We start from the raw sequence: 20204 nt of genomic DNA on the forward strand, positions 1-20204 counted from the left end.
AATAATTTTCTTATATATTTTCTGTAAGAGAGACCTCTCCTCAATTCAGCACTCAAGTGCATTCATGGGACAGGAAAGGAGGAGGTTCTACAGTCCATAGTCCCACTGGCCACCGAGGAGGCTCTGGGTCAGCAGCATGGGCAATGATCTCAGTGGAAGGTGCTTATTCTGCGTGTTTATGGTGCTCAGGACAATCCTGGTTTTAAATTTTGGTTTTTATTTGACTTATGAGGTCTTTACTGGGCTACAGGTCCATGGACTACAGTGGCTTGTAGTATAATGTCTAACCCTAACAAAAGTTAAAATAGAACTACTGAACCATGGTGAAAGTTAATATTGGACAGAGCACACCATCTTGAGGGGGCTTCCGTAGAATCCAGTTTCACTGTGTACCCACACATGTCCTGGCTCTTAATCCTTCTGGCGGCTCTGACATCACTTCCTTAGGTTGCTATTCACGTGAAACACTGCCTCACCCAACCCAAACTTGGCCATACTTCTGAACTTGTCAGTGTCCTAATAAACATTTCTGCATTGATTTCCTACTCTGTGCCAGGCACAGGTGTTGGCCAAGGATGAAATCCATGCTTCACTAAAGGCCAAAATAGCTAGCATATCCTGGCAGCCAAGAAGCCAATGCCTTTCTCCCTGTATCTTAGTGTGCAACATGGGCTGCAGCTATTTTAACCAAATTCCTACATCGGAGAGCCAGGCTGACCACCTGTCTCGGCAGAATGAGGATGGGTACATTGGCAGGACAGCAAGGAGGAGCATGAGAGCCAGCAAGGAGCACAGCACAGTGAGAAGGGCTGGAGCACATTCATGGCCAGAGCTTGGTCATACCCAATGATCTTAATTAACCCTTCTCTTTGCCCCAGGCCTCACCCACAGAGGGAGACTCTGAGTGGCAAAGTAGGATCATTACTTTTTCAAAGATTCTCTGGTTCTGAAATGAGGCTCTAGCACATGGATTCCGATAGCTTTCCGCACATTCTGATGGAAGCGTAAGCCATGGAGACTCCAAATTCTTATCCACTTGAGCACATCGTATGTGGAATCAGAAGGTAGGACTTGACCTAACGTGCTTCTTTTGTTGCAGAGATCTAGCAATATCCGACAACTTCCTGGGCTTTATATTCTTGGTAATGGGGCTGGCTGTGTGACTTTTCACTGACCTGTCTGCTCAAGCGAACTGCTTGGCAACACTGGTCATGTTTACTAGAAATTCTGACTAGGTAATTTCCAAAAAGGAAATAAAAAAACTCAAGGGAAATAACACCTTAATCTTCTTTCTGCTGTTTTGTCCTGAATGGAGGGGGAACATGGACTCTTAAGAAGTAACAACAAGGGGGTTCCACAGTACTCACCGCTGACAATCTGGCAGACCGTCTGGTGGGCTACAAAGGAAATGAAAAAAATATGTATTCTTATTATACCCAACCAATTTGGTTTTTAAAAATTCATTCCTGATATCTGACTTTGTTGGAAGAGTGTAATGGTATGACTCCCATTACTGGGCTGCAGTAGAAAAAGCCCAGAAAGATCCATAATGGTATGGCTCCTGGTCAGCACAGTAAGACACATTTTGAGCACCCTGGGTACCATAATACTCAAGAGGAAGTTTTTAAAGATGTGTAGACACACTGTTCAAAGAAATGGCCTCTCCTAATTAAGGGTATTGTGGGTAAGAAGAAGAAAGGAAGATTAATTTAGGTTCCGACTCATAATCTACTTTTGTGATAAAATGAGCAACGGGAGCATTGAGGAGCTATTTAAGAACTAGTTCCAGTCTGACTCTTGTTCCTTACAAACAGAACTAAAACTTATACATTAATACAAAAAAAGACATATACAATTGTGTAGAAACAGAAATAGGAGTTCCCTGACTTGTTACTATGCTTGAAAGGAGAATGAGGATAAATCTTAGGCAGTTAACAAGAAAGACTTTCTTTTACCTGTAACAGGTATTTATATTTATTTATTTGCTAAATGTGTATGTTTAATTAAAGATTTAGACAGAGTAAAAAGCCCACTAATCTTTTTTTAATAAAGATTTTTAAAAATTTATTCATTTGGGGGAGAGAGAGAGAGAGTGAGAGCATGAGCAGAGGGGAGGGTCAGGGGGAGAAGGAGAAGCAGACTCCTGGCTGAGCAGATGTGGGGTTCCATCCCAGGACCCCGAGATCATGACCTGAGCCGAAAGCACATGCTTAACTGACTGAGCCACCCAGATGCCCCCCCAAATTCATTAATCTTTTCTTTTAATTTGGAAGTTTAGAAAATTTAGAAAAACTGGGTTGAGATTGGCATTTTTCAGGAAATCTTTTTCTCTTCAAGGACGGTACAAATTAAGCAAATGAGACTGCAAAGAAAATTTAAAATAGCCAAACTGTTGTAGGCATTTCAGAAAGAAGCACACAGAACTGATATTCTCCTTACCATCAGCAAAAGATGGCTCCCCACGGGATTTCACATGCTGAAAGTACAACTGCCTTTCTTTAAAAGTGTTCCAGAAATAAATACTCCATACTTTTTGTCTGTTGTACTCACTGTTCTGTCTCTGGCAGAACACAGTGTACGTACCACCAAACGTATAGTAGATTCTCAAAAGGCTGTGCTGAAAAAATGAACTTGATCTTTTCCCTAATTCTTGCTGCCTTATGCAGACTTTGCCTCATTACAATAGCTTATGTGCTTCAAATAATTGTTTTAAGGGGGTCAGCAAAAATGGTCAGTAGGAACCCAGGCCGCAATGGCAAGGAATTATGGAATTCTTGAAGCCGTGCTTAGGTCAGTGCAGGTCAGCTGGTCAGGCCAAACTGGAAGAAATATTTCTTGCCATCTTCACGTCTAAGAACTTTCTTCCTGAAAATAGCCGGAGGAGGCTAAACTCATCTTTCTTTAAACTACAGAAGGAAATGAAGGGCCAGAGCCTCCATGAATAATTTTAACCCTGGGGTCTCAAGGGAAAAATCAGAGTTGGACTTAAGAGCAGAAGGTGCAGAGACTAGGAGACGGCACCAGTGAAGGCAGCCATGATATACTCTCTGCATGGGGTAAGGGAATGTACAACTCAACGCTTAGCAGGGGAGGAGCGCCTGTGTCACATGCTCCGGAGGAAACAGCACGATGTCTGCTGGGTTACCACGGGTGCATTCATGACAACGCACCCACGAGTCACAGGGAACCAGGACCCAAATCCCATGATGCCTTTCTCAGGAGGGTTAACTGCAATGAACTGAGTATCACCAAAGGAAAGACAACAGTCGCAGTTAAGCTAGCCAGCAAGTAACTCGTGCTTCTTCAAAATGCTCTCCGAGCATCCACTAATTACCAAACAGAACTCAGCACAGATGCTTCTGCATGACCTCAAGAGCTGGCCCCTCTCTCCCCAGTGACGCACACCTGGCAGAAGAGGGCTCAGAAGGAGACACTCTGAGAGGAAAAAATGGCAGCCTTTATGCTCAAGAGGGATGAAGGGACTTTATCTGACTCCCTCTCTAGCTGTGTCAACGTATGTGTACCTCCTCAGCCTTACCTCACTGTTCGCCTCATCTGTCTCATGTCTGTACCCCTCCTGCATTTCTGTAGCTCCAGTGCTTAGCGGGGGCCCTCAATAATGCTGAGGTGAACAGAATGCATAAGCACCAGAAACATGTAGTAGTGGGAACTTGAGCGGAGCCGGGCTGAGGCCACTGCTCACTTACTGTCCAGGTTGGGATCTGAAAAGAGGCCAAATATACTAACTACTACTTATTATTGCCTTCCTATCCTCCAAGTAGTGGTTCTGAGTAAAATCTCACAGAAGTGAGGCCAAATCATGTGAAAAATTGCCCCACTCTGGTGCTGTAGCTCCTTTCCTCTCCATGTGAACCCCTGAGCATACTGAAGAGGCAGCCGTCAGAGAGCCCTTTGGGATTTCCAGAGATAGTCCAACCCCAAGCAAGCACTATTCTACAGGGCCCAAAAGCTGTTCTGATCCAAAGGACTCCCTATCTTTTTATAATTCAGGCCCAGTATAAGAGTTTCAAAATAAAAAGCCCAGGAAATTAATGCAAAAACAAGATCTGCCTCTCCAGGCTGTCTAAACCACCGTCTCTAAAAAGCACATCTTTAACTGTAAAATCATTTTATGACTTTCTGTCTAAAATTTACCAGCTCTTCTTTCTATGCTATAAAAAAAGGACTTTTCTTGAATTTTCCTTTCCAGTAACCATCATAAGAGATTTTCTTTTTCACAGCAAACAGTGGAGACTGAGACGAACCTTTCACTCAGGCAGCGGCATGGTTATGCATGCAAGTGTGTTCACCTTCCTAGAAAGTTCCACCAGCTTGCACAGCCTCAAAATCTATAAACGAATGGGCTGTATTTATTGGCTATAAAAGGGATGAGACTGCTATTCTTTCCTCCTTAAAGAACTAGAATTTTAAGTATTCATTTGAGACTCGGACCGTTGAGCAGGACAGGAAAAAAAAAAAAAAAGACAGGAATAATTTTTCTCAATTTGTTGACTGTGAATCCTTGGGAAAAGTGGCCAAAGGGTGGTTCTTAGAGGAGGAAAGACTTTCAGAATGACATGTCCCCAAGAATTACAGAAACAAGAAATGAGAGGGTTTGTCACTATGGTGTATAGGTGCTGAGCACAATGAAAGTCTTCAATAAGCATTTGATTAAGTGATCATTCCCTGGGTTGGAGCAAATCCTGGTGAAGGCTACTCCAAAAGAGACAGAGTCTTTTACTTTAGCATCTTGGTTGCAAAAGAACATGGAAGTCTAATTTCACTATGACAAAGTTCACTGCGGTAGCTGGATTCAAGTAGAACCACTGGACTTTGCTGAATACTGCTTGAAACGTATGGGCCATTCCGATGGGACTTGGAAGTCTGTTTTTTTTTTTTTTATATAAGATTTCTTAATGCTCCTTAGCTTGACCATGTACAGATTCTTCAACTTCCAATGGAGTTATATCCTCATAAACCCATCATAAGTTGAAAATATCATAAGCTGAGAATGCATTTTTTATACCCAACCTACCAAACATCATAGCTTAGCCTAGCTTCCCTTAAATGTGCCCAGAACATGTATACTACCCCACAGTTGGGCAAAGTTATCTAACACAAAGCCTGTTTTATAATAAAGTGTTGAATACCCCAAGTAATTTATTGAATACTACACTGAAAGTGAAAACCAGAATGGTTGTCTGGGTATAGAAGGGTTGTACATGATCATGGGGCTGACTGGGAGGTCATGGCCACTGCCCAGCATCACAGGGGAGTATCATATCACACATAGCTAGCTTGGGAAAAAGCGTAGTTTCTACCGACTGAGTATTGCTTTTGCACCACAGTAAAGCCAAAAAATTATAAGTCAAACCATCACAAGTCAGGGACCATGTGTACTCGAAGACAAAAGCCAGAAGTCAAGTTGCTTTGAATTTCCAAAGAAAAATGAGCAGCCAAGTAGAAATGAGGTTTTTGCAAAACTGGGAAGCAGAGAAAGATGGCTATCGGAGCCTTGACTGGGGAATGAAGAAGACAGAAAAATGGCACTGGATAACCAGATTTATGATTACCACAAAAGTGGCATTAGGACAAGGGATTCTGAATCAGGAGACTCAAATATCTTTCCTGTTTCTGCAATACACAAGTTGTGACCTCTGTGGAAAATAATGTATTTCTCTCAGGACCTTGTTTCCTCCGGTAAAGCTGGAAATAATAATATATGCCTATTCTCCAACACAGCATTTCTCTGATATTCATTATTCCTCTTCCTGGCTTTATTTTTCTCTTAGCAAATATCCAGTGACATTATTTCTTTCCACTAAAATGGAAGCTCCATGAAGGAAGAGATTTTGGCCTCTTCTGTTCACTGTGAAATCTCCAAAGCCTAGAACAGTGCTTGGCACATGATAGGTGCATGATACATTTCTGTTGAGGAATGAATGTGCTCTGCCCTCATTTCAGGGTTATTGTAATTGATCAGATAAAATAATGAACATGAAAGGGCTTTGTGAACTGCCAAGTGTAATGCTTTTAACAAATTGTTGTGGTCGCTTATTGTCCAAAAACTATACTCTGCTCCACGCCTTTGAAATATCATGGCAGTGGAAGAGGATTTTCAAAAGAGGATCCCTCTTTATAACTGATATCTATAGTCTGATTCCCTATAGTCAAGCCTTTGCATATTCAATGACATAACTAGAAAATTCAGTCAATTAATTCACTGGGGGGGAAAAAAACCAATCAATATACTGTCTGAAAGTTCTTACCCTAACCTATCAGCTAACTGACTGACCTTTTCACTTTTCAAACAATTGTGTTGATGTCCTGAAGACAATTCCTGAGTTTTAAGCTGGTTTCAGCTTAAATGACAGGGAAGAGTTTTTTTCTAGGAACAATTTTTGCTAGCAGTAACAATACATATAATAATACAAAGTAAAATATTAAAAATAATAATATAAAATATATAAATAACACAAATAATTACAATACTGAGGCTAAAATAATATGTATAAGACAGCTACCTGGATAAGCAAAAATCTCTTACATATATTCTAACCAGCTTGATTGCTGTGTAGAAGGATCGGAAAGACTGTTTACACTATCCAAGATCTATTGTGTGTAATGGTTTCTAGGTTTTCTGACTGACAGATCAATTTAAATAGCAGTTCCTCAGGAAAAATCCAAATGCATTTTGTGTCCAAATCTAAAAATTACATTAAGATTTGTTACACTTAGCCAACTGTCCTACAAATTACATTTTGCCATTTTCAAGGAAATCCATGCGTTTATCATTTTTCGGTTGATTCTAGTGTTTGTTCAGTAACTCGACATGGGACCACAAACTTCACCTCCCAAACTATTAGACACTGAATGCTGGGTAAATGGATGGTGGGGCCTTGGCCACAGGCAGATTTGTTTGTTTTGTTTCAATTTTTTTAAAAAGATTTTATTGATTTATTTGACAGAGAGAGACAGCAAGAGGGGGAACACAAGCAGAGGGAGTGGGAGAGGGAGAAGCAGGCTTCCTGCCCAGTAGGGAGCCTGATGTGGGGCTTGATCCCAGGACCCTGGGATCATGACCTGAGCCAAAAGCAGATGCTTAAGGACTGAGCCATCCAAGTGCCCCATTTTGCTTTTAAATTAATTATAGATTCTGTTCAAGATTTTCCATTTGGCAGAACACATTTCCTTGAACAAATTTTGTGGAGGGGTTCGGCTATCATGACAAACTCCTCTGAATTATTAAACCACAGTATGAATCACCCAATCAAAGAATCTAACCAGATATGGTTTGTCTCTCACATGACTCCTTTTAGTTTATAAGCTCAAGGGTAAGAGCTGCAGTTTTTCTACACTCTGTGCAAAAGTGAATGGCTGTCATCAGAGTCAGCATCTAATCTGCCACTTTTTCATCCGTCTCCTTTTAGAAGTTCATGATAATATCATGGATGCAACCATCTCTCTCCATTTCTTAGCTTTAGGAGGTTTCTGTACTTTAATACAGAGCTTCTTTGAATTGTTACCTAATTAATTATCCTTAGCTCTAAGAATTTTCTTGATTAAAAAAGAACTTTAATATTTTGACATTTTGTGCGTCCTTCACAGTTTTTTACTTTAGAGATAATTCCTTTTAGGCCAATATTCAGAAACAAAAAAAGAAATTTATAGTTCACTCACTGGAGAAGACAATTTATTAAATCAACAGTCTCATTTCCTTGGTGTGAAAGGCAGACTTTGTTCTCCTTGATGAATTTACCTATTATCTCGCTCTTTGCCCAGAAGGAATTCTCAGTATCCACTCTAACAGATAGCACGACCAACAGGTAGAAACATAAACAACACAGTAAGTGGAAAAATGCCTCATCAGTGTATTCAACTGAAATTTACCTAGGCCAAGAGACACTCCACAGTGACCCTTTTATCTCTGGCTTATGTAGTCTCAACAACCTTACTCAGAATTGTATGCATTCAGATATAGACAATCCTAACAATATTAAAAAATTCCAGTTAAAATAAATACAGGATGCCAAGGATACACTTACCTCCTGTTTAGTTACTTTGGATCCATCCTTGCCCTCTGTATTCTCTGGAGACTAGAAAGAAAATATTTCAGTCAATTGTATTTAAAAGGGAAAGCACACATTTGAGGCAGATTTGGAAAAAAAAAAAAATAGCTATTTCAATTCACAGGACCACATAAGTCAACAGATATTTTGTGGAGAAAAAGTAAGTTTGTAAGAGGAGACATTTTATACACACACACACACACACACACACACAGCATTTATCTGCATAACTGCTCTAATTTTAACCCCGGAGTGGCACAAGAACTGATAGGAACCCCTGTTTTTAATGTGCACTCACCCTAAGCCATTTGCATTGATTTTTGATGATTCCATCACTAAAGAATAGGGACCCAGCGGCCAGAGGCGGTGGTGCCAGGAATCCACCACACGTTCCAGTCGCTTTGTTTCTCTAAGATGAGGCTGCTAAGAAAGCTCGGCCTGAGCACAAAAGCATATTTTTGTTCCATATTCGCCTCGCTTTGATTTCTAGCCCACTTCTTGAAAGGACTTGACACAGGTGTCTTGATTATTATTCTTCCATCATCAACTCCAGCATCTCTACCGAACTCCCAGCCTTGGCAGGACAGCCCAACGCCCTGCCACCCCAGCTGACTTGTTTCCTGATTTTGAGCCCCTGGGGCAGCACCTGCCCACACTGGTGACAGCTCACACCTGACTCCTTTATGTGCGTACAACTGTGGATACAACTGTGGGGAAAATATTCTTGGATTTAAGCGACATGCTGCAGATCCCAATATATTTTTATTGGCTAAAGGCAGTAGGTAAGATGAAAATGATGAAACTAATTAGAAAATTGAACTATTTCACATACTTTAAAACATACAAAGGTGGAAGGTGAATATTCAATCTCTATGACACAGGTGGGCAGAAAATATGAATAGAGTTTCCAAGAGAAAACATACAAAGAGCAAACTGACATTTAGCATAATGTTTGGCTTGAGCAAAATGAAACAGCTATGCGGTAATGCCTCATCTATTAAAATGAGGAAAAAATTTTAAAGATCATAAAACCCACTGTCTGGTGGGCCGTGGTGACACTGTAAATTAATATGATATTTTCAAAGAACAAACTGGCAATCTGAGAAAGACACACAGGACTAATCTTACATAATGATCCAGTAATCCCAGTTTTGGAACCAGGACTCAAAGAAAGGCTGTAAAATTACAGTCTTAGTTATGCTGTTTCTAATATGGAGTAACTGGAAACAACTCACATGATCAGTAAATAAAGAGAAATATTTAAGTAAGCTATGTAATTATTAATTCAATGGGATTAAAAATAGTTAGGCTGTGTGAATACATACAAAGTCCACATAAAATAATGCTAAATTAAAAAAACTGAGATTATAAAATAACATGTAAAACATAGATCAGAAGTAGATAAAGTCGTTTAGAAAGTCAAAAGCTTTTTTTCAAGGCAGACAACCTAGTAAACCTTTAATTTTCCCTGAGGGCTGCCTGGTACCCACAGTCGTCAGTTCACCTCTCTCTGGAACCTCGCATGCATGTGCATAGAGTGAGCTCTTTCTTCCTTGGAGTCCTCCCTCCCTCCTAGGAGTCTTCCCTCCCTCCTGCCTTGCCTCCCTCCCTCCCTTCCTTCCTTTCTTTTTCTCTCTCTCTCTTTCTTTCAAGATTTATTTGAGAGACAGAGAGAGAGCTATGGAGCATAAGCGGGGGAACGGACAGAGGGAGAGGGAGAAGCAGACCCCCCACTGAGTGGGAAGCCCGTTGCCTTTGCCAGACTCAATCTCAGGACCCCAAGATCATGACCTGAGCCAAAACCAAGAGTCAGACGCTTAACCGACTGCAACACCCAGGCGCTTCTCATGGAGTTTTTATTTCCCAAATGAACCAACATTTTCCCCTCTTCCCTGAAACCTTCTTTATCATGAAGGGAAACAGAGCTTCTCTTTTCTGTTCCCCACTCTCTTGCACAGGAATTTCTAATTCACAGATCTTGCTATATCAGCTGGCCAAGTTGGAGACAGTAAAATCTTACAAAGTGCGAGCATATGAAGACAGTCTGTACGTGGACCATTTATTTGGCTTTGCTCTATTCCATGCTACAAACTCGACCCTTCTGGCCACAAATGAGACCCTCTGTTGATTGGAGGGGGAGATGAACCACGAGAGACTGTGGACTCTGAAAAACAATCTGAAGGTTCTGAAGGGGCAAAGGGGTGGGAGGTTGGGTGAGCCTGGTGGTGGGTATTATGGAAGGCACGTATTGCATGAAGCACTGGGTGTGTTGCATAAACACTGTATTCTGGAACACTGAAAAGAAATTTAAAAAATAAATAAAAATAAAAAAAAAATAAAAAGACGTGGTGGGCTCGCTTTCACACCTGTTAGGCCACCTGTAACTGGTAGGCATTTAAAGAAGTAGCACACAGTTATTCTGATGTTAACTGATGTTAAAAAAGTTAAAAATGGATGTTAATGACATAATTTTCAGTATTTTTCTCTGAAGTGCATTAGTGAGAGCAATATGACTGGGAGATTACTTTCTAAACACTGACCTAAGTCAGATGCAAATAACTGGGAAAAAAAAGAGAGAGAAACCTGGAAAGACACCACACACACACAAAAAACCAGGTTTAAGTGAAAATGTTAATGGCTTCTGATCAATGAATATAAGACTGGAAATGTGAAGAACTACAACTCAAGGCAAAGCTGGTTTCTTTGGCAATCTCTCCTCAGGGGCCTTCTGTTAACAAGCACATAACAATTTAGTCAGAAACAAGCCAGATGATCTTTACCCTGGGATCAGTGTGGTACTTTAGCATGAATGCCCGTCAGGACATGGGCTTGAATGCTGGCTCTCTACCTAGGAGTTGTGATCTGGGCCAGTGACTTACCAGTGGTTCAGTTTCTTTGTCCGTGAATGACAGATGATAATGAATTAAACTCCCAAGCATTATCCTAGAGACTAAGAGATGGTAGAGCATTTCGTAGATGCTGAATTGTTATACAGATGTTATGCAATGAAATAAGTATCTTAGTGAGTCCTTAAACTATCAAATGTCAAATTATATTCAACAGAACCTTAAAGGTCAACACATCCAGATTCCCTGTAACCTTGTCATCTGTTTTTGTTGAACAGGGTTACACAGAGTAATTTCAGATGGAATTACCATTTCAGACTGTCTTATCACACACCCTGTCTACCTTTAACACTTAGCCATGAATCTGGGGACAGGAAGGAGTGTATGGTATGAAGGGATTAAAACAGAAGCCCAAAGGTTTTGTTCCAAGAGACTGTAAGGAATAAAGACAAAGGGGGAAATGGGGATTGCGGGATGTATAGTGATGATCTCAGATGTACTTCAACTTTCTAGTGGGCTAATGGGAAAGATGAGGTGAGTCTGAGGAATTCCAAGGCAGAAAGGTTCTCATCTCACTTCCCAGGATAGAGCAGGTTTGTGGTAATCTGGTTCGAATCCAGAATGGTCAAGAGGGTAGAGAACCACAGCCAAACAAAAAGGTCTCATTCACCTATCTGAGGCTACTTCAGCACCTGAGTACAAAGTAGTGAATTGAGAGCCAGGAAGGGAATGGCCACCATACATGGTGGTCAGATGGGATTCTAGAAGTTTAGAAGACCATTGAGAGCTGATCTGAGGACAAGTCATCAGGAAGGTGGATCACTGAACACCTGGTGACCAGATGGGTACAAAGAATTAGCCAAGAAGGCCTGAACTTTGGCAAAAATCAACAGGTAGCTGAATTTTTTTGAATCACAAATTCTGAAAGTAAAAGTAGGCTCACTGAAATAAAAAAGAAAAAAAAAACTCTCAAAACATAAGCTCTAGACCAGGGACAGAAGAAATAATAAATTGTCATAGACTGAGGAGGAATTAGCTCAGAGCGCAACAGAGAGCAACAAAGGCATGAACACTAGAGAGGTTAGCGGACACGGTGGTTAACTGAGAAACTCCACATACACCTAACAGACATTTCAGAAGCCAGGAACAGACGTACTAGTAGGAAGGCAAAGACACGGTGGCTGAGAATTTTCCCAAATTGAAGTCATGAGTCTCCAGATCAAAAGCTTATGCCAAGGAACAAACTGGAAACAAGACAAATAAATACAGTGAAACATGATGTAGTAAAACTATAGTAAAGTGAGAAAAAAATCTTAGAAATTATCAATTAAAAGATGGATTATCTACAAAGAATTACTTCTCACCAGCAACTACAAATGCAAGAAATATGGAGTAATGTTCAAGTAGTTGAGGATAACTGTCAACCTAGAACCAGCTATCATTTAAGAATGAAGGAAAAATACAGATATTTCAGAATACAAATACTTAAGAGAGTTAACTATCAACAGAACCTTCCTTTTACTAAGGACCTGTTACTAATGGATCAAATTTAGCAATTACAAAAATGAATTCAGATGGAAGCAAAGTATATATGAAGTAATGTATGAAATACTGGTAAATCTAGTTAACTATTACATGTAGATAATAACACCTATTTTTTTGTGTTTAAGAGTTTCAACAGAAATCCTAGACCAGTGCTGTCCTATAGAAATACAGCATGTAATTCCAGCTTTTCTAATAGCCACATTAAAAAAGAAGAAATAGATGGAATTAATTTTAATATTTTATTTAACTGAATCTATCTAAAATTGTATCATTTCAATGTGTTATCAATTTACACATTATTAATGAAATATTATTTTACAAAGCTTTCTGATACTAAATCTTCAAAATACAGCATGTGCTTTACACTTTACATAAGCACATCTCCACTCAAATGCTAGGTTTTCACCAGACTACCTGATCTATATTTAAGAGTTCATAAAATTTATAGTAGTTTCACAAAACCAGGTTGTTCCAAACATATTTAAATTTTTTCAATAACTTAATCTAATATAGGTTTTTTAATTTAAATCAATTAAAATTGAAATTTAAAAAATTCAGCTCATTCTCTTTTTTAAAAAGTACTTAACTGCCTCATGTAGCTAGTGGCTAGCATACTGGACAGCATAATTCTAGACCATAATAACCACAAAAAATGAGAGCAGAATGAATAGTTGAGAAGTTACAGCATGCTAGAATCCTGGTTTTGTTCTGGAGGATGATACAGACACAGAATCATTTTAGACTTTGTTAAAATAAATTTTAAAGATAGCCCTTAAATTTTTTAACATAAGGAACAAGATCTATAAACTTCCAAATCAGGAGGAGTGGAATAAAGCAAAATTTAACAAAAAAAAAGTAAGGAAAGAAAAGAACAAATAATAAATAAAAACCACAAAATAAGTCCTTAGAAAAAAGTCCAAAAAAAAAAAAAAAAAAAGTCCAAATACGTTAACAATCACAATATACCTAAACAAATTACACTCATCCATTATAATGTCAAGTGACAGAAAGAGAAAAATGGAATAATGTTTGTATATGATTCCACTTTTACAAATTTTAAAACATGTACAAATCAATATTAAGGATTTATATATGACACATATATCAAAAAAGTATAAAATCATGGACTGGAAGGATACACAACAAATTCATGATAATGGTTACCTCTAAGGAGGATGATAAAGGAAGGGAACCAAGGGGATATTTCTAAGGAAAGATAAACTTTATCTGTAACATTTTACTTTATTTCAAAAATATCTGAAGCAAAATGATAACATTAAAATTTGTGAATTTTGAGAGGCAGGTAAATGAACATATTATTTTCTGGATTTTTCTGTATTTATTTTTTTTTCCAAATAAAAATATTAGCAATATTGAGGGAAAAAAAGACTAGAAGAAAATTTGTTCCATTCAATCTGGTTTAACAGTGCCCTAACACAAATTCCATGACTAGGCTTATCCACAGCATTTTCTGCACTTCTTAAATGACTTATAAATCTGGTTTATATACTACTTCTTTCTTTTCTGTTCAAGACATGTATTCATAATTGCTTCAAGCTGGGTCCATAGGAAGACACTGGAGCGAGCAAGATGGTAAGCCAAGAGCACAACCCCATGGATGCAGAATGCTCCTTGGGCTAGCGTAGGAGGAGAGCTGATGGGGAGGATGGATTCCTTCAGCAGCGGACCAACGGTCCCGGTCCCATCCCCATTCTTTCCCTACACAGACATGCCTGAGCCCTGCACTTGAGGATGCGAAAATGCCCTAAGGGGACACAACCGCATTCTCCTGAAGATTAAACAAAACCAGCAGTCCTTAGCAGGAAGAAACTTGAAATTTTTGTTCCACAGATGATCCAGAAGGAATCAACAGGTAAAATTTTACCCCATTGCCGAGCTGCTTTCTCTTCGAAAACAGCAGTTACCACGGGATAGTGGTAACTCCCTCCAAACTCAAGAAGATACCAGAGAAGACAGGAAAATCCTTATACCCCTCAGCAGTTACCTGGGGACAGTTCAAATGGCATGCGCCTGTGGGTTTAACTGAGCAGACAGATACTGATGGTGTGGCCTACGGCTGGGACGTGTAAGGCTAGTACCAGGCTTGTGCCATCATTCTGAGCCATACAAGACAAGAAAGGGGGAAGGCTCAGGATTCTCAGCAACCCGTGCAGGGCCTTATATTAAAGTTCCAAAAATTCTTTGTTGGTAAGTGTAGGCCCTTAGAGATTTTCTTCTAAGATTGACAGTGACAAGGGATATTGCTTTATAAATTAAGTGAATTACTTAAGAGCCTAGAGTCTGTATGAAATTCAAGTAACCATTTTCTAGCAGCCATAGAACAAAACCAGTCTCAACTCCTGGGCTGTCCATGCTAATGTGGGAAAGCTGGGAGCAGATAAATCAATGCAATTAAACCAATAATTACTTCTTTTAACCTACTTTGAGGTGATTCTTCCCTAACTTGCTGGCCAACTTTTTTTTTAAGCCTCTTTATTATTATCTAGAATTTTGTTAAAAATTAATTTACATTTTCTGTTACAAACCCAAGACTGGAGAAAAGCAGTCTAAGAGTGAGCTGGTTAGCAGAGGAAATTCTGGGAGGAAAGATCCAAATAACCCACACAGAGAAATGTGCATATAACGAACTCTGTTGCTCTACTGCTAAAATGAATATATAACTCAACTATTTGATTAAAATAATGTTAATTTCCCCCTCAAACGGGGGCACTGCCAATGAAATTCTAGAGGTTTTCCAAATAATAGGTAGTACTCTTAAATTCAAATATTCCTATGATACATGAAACAGACATTAAAATTTTTATTTAAGCCAAAAGAATCGTTATTTAACATTGGCATGGTTGTTTTTCATTCATTCTGTAGATCTATGTTTGCGATCCTCCAATACTGCATAACTTTTACAATAATCTTTAAAAACCCAATACTTATAATGAGAGATCACATTAAGAGAGTTATTACTCAAACTAATGTTAAATGTCTCAGCTACCTCCTTCCTTGCTTATGTCTATTAATTTCATCACCTTTTATAAACCCAAATTCATTTATTGAGGTCACATCAGACTAGTATGTCTTCCCCAAATATTATTTTGTTGTTAGAAATAAAAGCAGTTGAGTTAAAAACTTGTCTGTAAAAGACTGGATGACCCAAAATAAATAGCAACCACCTCTTTTCTGAGAAACACTTTCAGGGGATTCAGGTATAAAAGATAACAAAGAAAAAAAAAAGCCGTGTTCTAGGATGTTGGGTTATATTTTATTAGCATAGGTATATATAATGCATAACGGAAGTACATCTTTAATATGAAATAAACAACCTTAAACATTTCACACATCTCTTTGGTCTAAATCACCTCTTCCACCTGACTTACGTTTTTCATGTGAGAGATTTTGTACAGATGGGAAAGCACCTGGCTGAAATCAAAAGCCTGAATTCCAGTCTGGCTCATATCTCACTTCCCTCTGCCCGAGTTTCTTCATGAGTACAAATGAAGGATGATGGGCCTGACTTACTTAGCTGTTCATGTCCTTATTAATCACACTGCATAAGTGTCCCTGTGTATATTACAGGGACGGCTCTAGGTATTGAGGTCTGGGAAAAGGATAAAACAAAGGACACTGAAGAAGAAGAAGAAATAATGTGTCTTGCACTTATGTGATGGGCAATGATCTAAATGTTTCAATCTTCACCACAATCTTGTGAAGTTTTATAAATGAGGAATTGAGACTAGAGAGGTTAAGTAACTTGCTCAAGATTACCTAGCTGGTATTCTTGGGTAAATTAAGACCTGGAATTCAGACTCAGGTAGGCTGGCTCAGAGTTCATTCTCCTTAGCACTACACCTCTCAGAGTGGTTTGTGTCAGTTTTCTGAATTTCAAAATTGGGTGCAGATCTAGAATGCTACAAGAGCAAAAGATTTCCAGATTGGGAAATATTTTAATCTGTAGATCTTATCGAAAAGCACATAACATGTAGTGGAATGTTTCCTATGCCCTTCATTGCTGAGTCACTAAACAATTACCCATGAACAATAATAAACAATTTCTCATTAAAAATACTGTATGTTGAGATGCACACAAATGTACCATTTCGGATTTCTGAATGGTCACATACACAGACAAAAGTATCTTTATCTCACTATTTAGACTACAGACGAAACACCAAATCTTTTCTATTAGTTTTTATAGCCCTTGACATTTTCCAGAGACTTATACATTGTGTTGTACTTGGTCCTCTCGATAACATGGGAATATACATGGGTGACCCTAACATTCCCATTTTACAGACAAAGAATAGAAGTTCAAAGAGGTCAGGTGACTTTGCCCTGGTAAAGAGTGGTGGAGTCCACACTGGATCCAAGTTTTCCAACATTTACACCTGGGGATCTTTCCAGACGGTTACTTTGTTTTCCTATTTGCCCAGATATAAATTAATTTCTAGCAAATGGTGAATACAGTTATGATGTTCCTTATATTTTTGCAAAACTGATAATCAGCTAGGTCTGATGTGATTGCATGTGACTACCAAAAGGGGTATAATAAAATTAAAAATTGTAATGAAGAGGAGAGGTAAAGGAAAGCAATGAGAAGTAGAAAGAATATAGTTTTAAAAAATGTATTATATGGAACACATGTAGAACTTCAGAAGGAGCCTTCAGGGCTTCACATTTTGATCACCTCAAATCTTTGGTATTTTTATCTTCCACATACACCATGCTTAATACTCATGACTTCCCACAAAGTAGAATTTAACTAATTCTGTTCAGTATTGTAAAAAAAAAAATACAGCTTATACTCAAAAAGAAAAGAGAAAGAGAGAAAATAAAAATATATAAGAAACTCAACACCTAGTGCTTCATGCAATATGTGCCCTCCTTAATACCTACCACCAGGCTCACCCAATCCCCTAGCCCCCTCCCCTCCAAAACCCTCAGTTTGTTTTTCAAAGTCCACAGTCTCTCATGGTTCATCTTCCCCTCCAATTTCCCCCAACACCCTTCTCCTCTCCATGCATAAACAATGAATCTCAGAACACTGAAAAAATAAAGTAAAAAAAAAAAACCCCAAAAGCAAAACTCAACACCTCTCAGGGTAGACTTGGTATTTATCTTTGCATGGGGTCACAATAATCAAAATACAATTTTAAAATAATATCACCTAACAGCATACCTCTTAAAAATAACTTTTGTAATTACACATTAATCTTGATAATCCAGAACCTGAAATAAAAATCCATTCAGTCGTAGGTCCAAAAGATTTTCTAAATTATAAAGCTTTTATTCTTATTTGAAGAGTTCCAAAAACAAAAGCACCTGCTCATTTTTAAAATCCAATGCCTAAGTAGAAAAAAACATAATATTTACATTACAATCTCTCAATATATTGTATACTATGCCAGGTACTTACATGTTTCTGTTCACAAGAGTGTATCCCTATTATTCTATATAGAACAAATTAGTGAAGACAATATATCTTGGAAATAGTAAATCCAGCACTTTATGGTAATTAGAGGAAACACTGAGTCTGGATACTCAAAGATATCAATACTTAGGTGAGGACACTGTTCACATACCTATCTTGTATATGGCCCTAAGGTCCATTAGTTAACTGAAATATCCAGAAGCCTTCATGGCAACGTGGCTCTCCCAGAAGCACAGGCCTAGACCCTGAGACCAACCTGAGGGCACGATCACAGATAACGATGACTTGTTGGGTAACTTGGACAGGAACCTAGAAAAAATGGCATCAGCCTATGTCTTAATAAAGACAACATTTACTTAAATGAACACTCGCATATCTATATAACTCTTGATTCTTCCTTGTTTCATTTACCGGGCATCTTAGTTTAAGTAAAAATACACAAGGTTCTCAGAAATAAACATTTATGGAAGTATTGTTGGTGTGATGGTTAAGAGCAAAATTCTTGGGTAAAAGAGGCTGGCTTAGAATTCCTGGGTCTATTACCTCCTAGCTGCGTGACCTGGGGGGAATTCCTTCATCTTACTAAATCCTCATATTCTCTTGTGTATGAGAGGCCGTAGGGCTTGGCAGTTAAAAACACAGGCTCTGGAGCCAGACTGCCAGGACTGGAGTCCCAGCTGGGCCATTTCTTATCACTGGGGCCTTCCGTAAGATGGCAGTTTGAAGAGTACGTATACCTTAGTGGGTCGTTGGGAGGATTCCATTCATTAATGCAAAGTGCTCAGAACAGTGCCTGAGTTGTAGGAAGCCATCTAAATGTTATTTATCGTGGCTGTCATTATCGTATCTGTGAGATGAGAATAGCCTCATATAACTTGTGAGAATAACATGAAATAATATGAAATTACACGATAATGCTTCCTATATATGTTTGTCTCTAACAGCTTCACATACTTTGGTTTAAAATAAGATGCCTAATGAATATAAAGCATATAACAGCTAAGGTCTGGTACAGCCAGGCATTCAATAAATGGCAGCTATTTCAATTTTAATAGTAATAAATATATTTATATGTTGTTATTGTTAAAGTATTAAATTTTGCAACCAATTTTGAAATTTAAAAACGTTTTTCCTATTTCCCTCTTCTGAATATGTGTATCATTTACTTTATGTGTGATCAAATATGCATTTGCCTTCAGCATGTCTAAATGGCCCCATTTCTGGATATGTCCACAGATATAATACTGGACTTGATAAATACCTTGACCAGGAACCAATATCACCAACTGAACCGATTGAACCAAATCACACCAAATGATGTGACTGAACTCTTCTGAGAACACAGTGAAATGGGCAAAAAAATATGCAGCCAGTGAAAAAGGAATGCAACATTTTGATTTGGTTTGTTATCTTCAACACTGATTTTTAAATTACTCAGGAGACTAACATCATATTTCAACATACTAGGTACTGTGAAAGCAGACAGCTAAAATGCTGTTTATTTCAGTCACCGTTTCCAAATTGTACCCTGCAGGAAAGTGGAATATATTTAACTTTGGTGTAAACATAAGCAGTGTTTTAGGTAGAAAATACAGGAAAAGAGGATTACTCGATAACTGATTTGCCAAGGGAATTTTAATGTTCTGTGGAAATATTTTTAAACATATTTTTTCTTTGAGAAAAGCTAACCATGTAAAAATGCACCAGATTAAAGCTATGTTCCTTCAGAAACACTGCATTTGTTATCTGGTTGTTGAACATCTCCTTCTAGAACTGCAGTTAATTAAACATGCAGGGTGAGTTCTACCGGCTCCCTATACACCGTGTGTGCTGTTTGTCCTCCTACAAAATGGAAGCATGGTACTTATCAGAAGCCTGCTATTTCACTGTAGTTCTCTGAATAACTGAAAATATCATCGTTGCAATAATGAACACCCCTTGACTGTTTTACACACGCCAGGTGCTATGCTAAGTACTTTGCATTCACCATCTCATTTAACTTCCCCAGCAACCCAATGAGATAGAATATATCTGCTTCCCTCTTTTACAGACAAGAAAACAGAGTCTGAGAGAATTAGGAACCTCCAAGTTTAGGAAGAAATTAAGCAATGCCCCCTAAATCATACAGCTAGTAAACTGTACGTGTCCGAACTATACCAGGCTATCTTCTTACCAAGTATATGAAATAATTAAACTTACTACTTTCTTTCCTTGAAAATCAAATATCTCACAGCCAAGTCAAATTAGGAAGATTACGAAGTTAATTCTGTATTAGGTAATCAAATAATGTGTGCTAATTTAGAA

The 20204-nt window shown here is 38.5% G+C and overlaps 1 protein-coding gene and 1 long non-coding RNA gene across 7 annotated transcripts in view; one reads left to right on the forward strand and one right to left on the reverse strand.

Moving 5' to 3' along the window:
* HMGN3 (high mobility group nucleosomal binding domain 3) overlaps positions 1 to 20204 on the reverse strand; it is a 30992-nt gene that overhangs the window by 3910 nt on the left and 6878 nt on the right. For all 5 annotated transcript variants that reach the window (XM_047734607.1, XM_047734609.1, XM_047734608.1 and 2 more), the window contains exons 2-3: positions 8046 to 8096; positions 1368 to 1397 (exon numbers count right to left, since the gene is read on the reverse strand). In XM_047734607.1, the coding sequence (XP_047590563.1) occupies positions 1368 to 1397; positions 8046 to 8096 (81 nt within the window). The remainder of the gene's footprint in view (positions 1 to 1367; positions 1398 to 8045; positions 8097 to 20204) is intronic.
* On the forward strand, positions 1007 to 20148 carry LOC125102944 (uncharacterized). 2 transcript variants are annotated; one of them, XR_007128237.1, is made up of 3 exons: positions 1007 to 1064; positions 14188 to 14333; positions 19137 to 20148. It is a non-coding gene; the product is annotated as an uncharacterized LOC125102944 (long non-coding RNA). The 2 variants fall into 2 exon arrangements; XR_007128236.1 differs by lacking the exon at positions 1007 to 1064 and adding an exon at positions 13810 to 14053.

Source organism: Lutra lutra, chromosome 6, assembly GCF_902655055.1.
Source record: "Lutra lutra chromosome 6, mLutLut1.2, whole genome shotgun sequence".
Classification (NCBI taxonomy): Eukaryota; Metazoa; Chordata; class Mammalia; order Carnivora; family Mustelidae; genus Lutra; species Lutra lutra.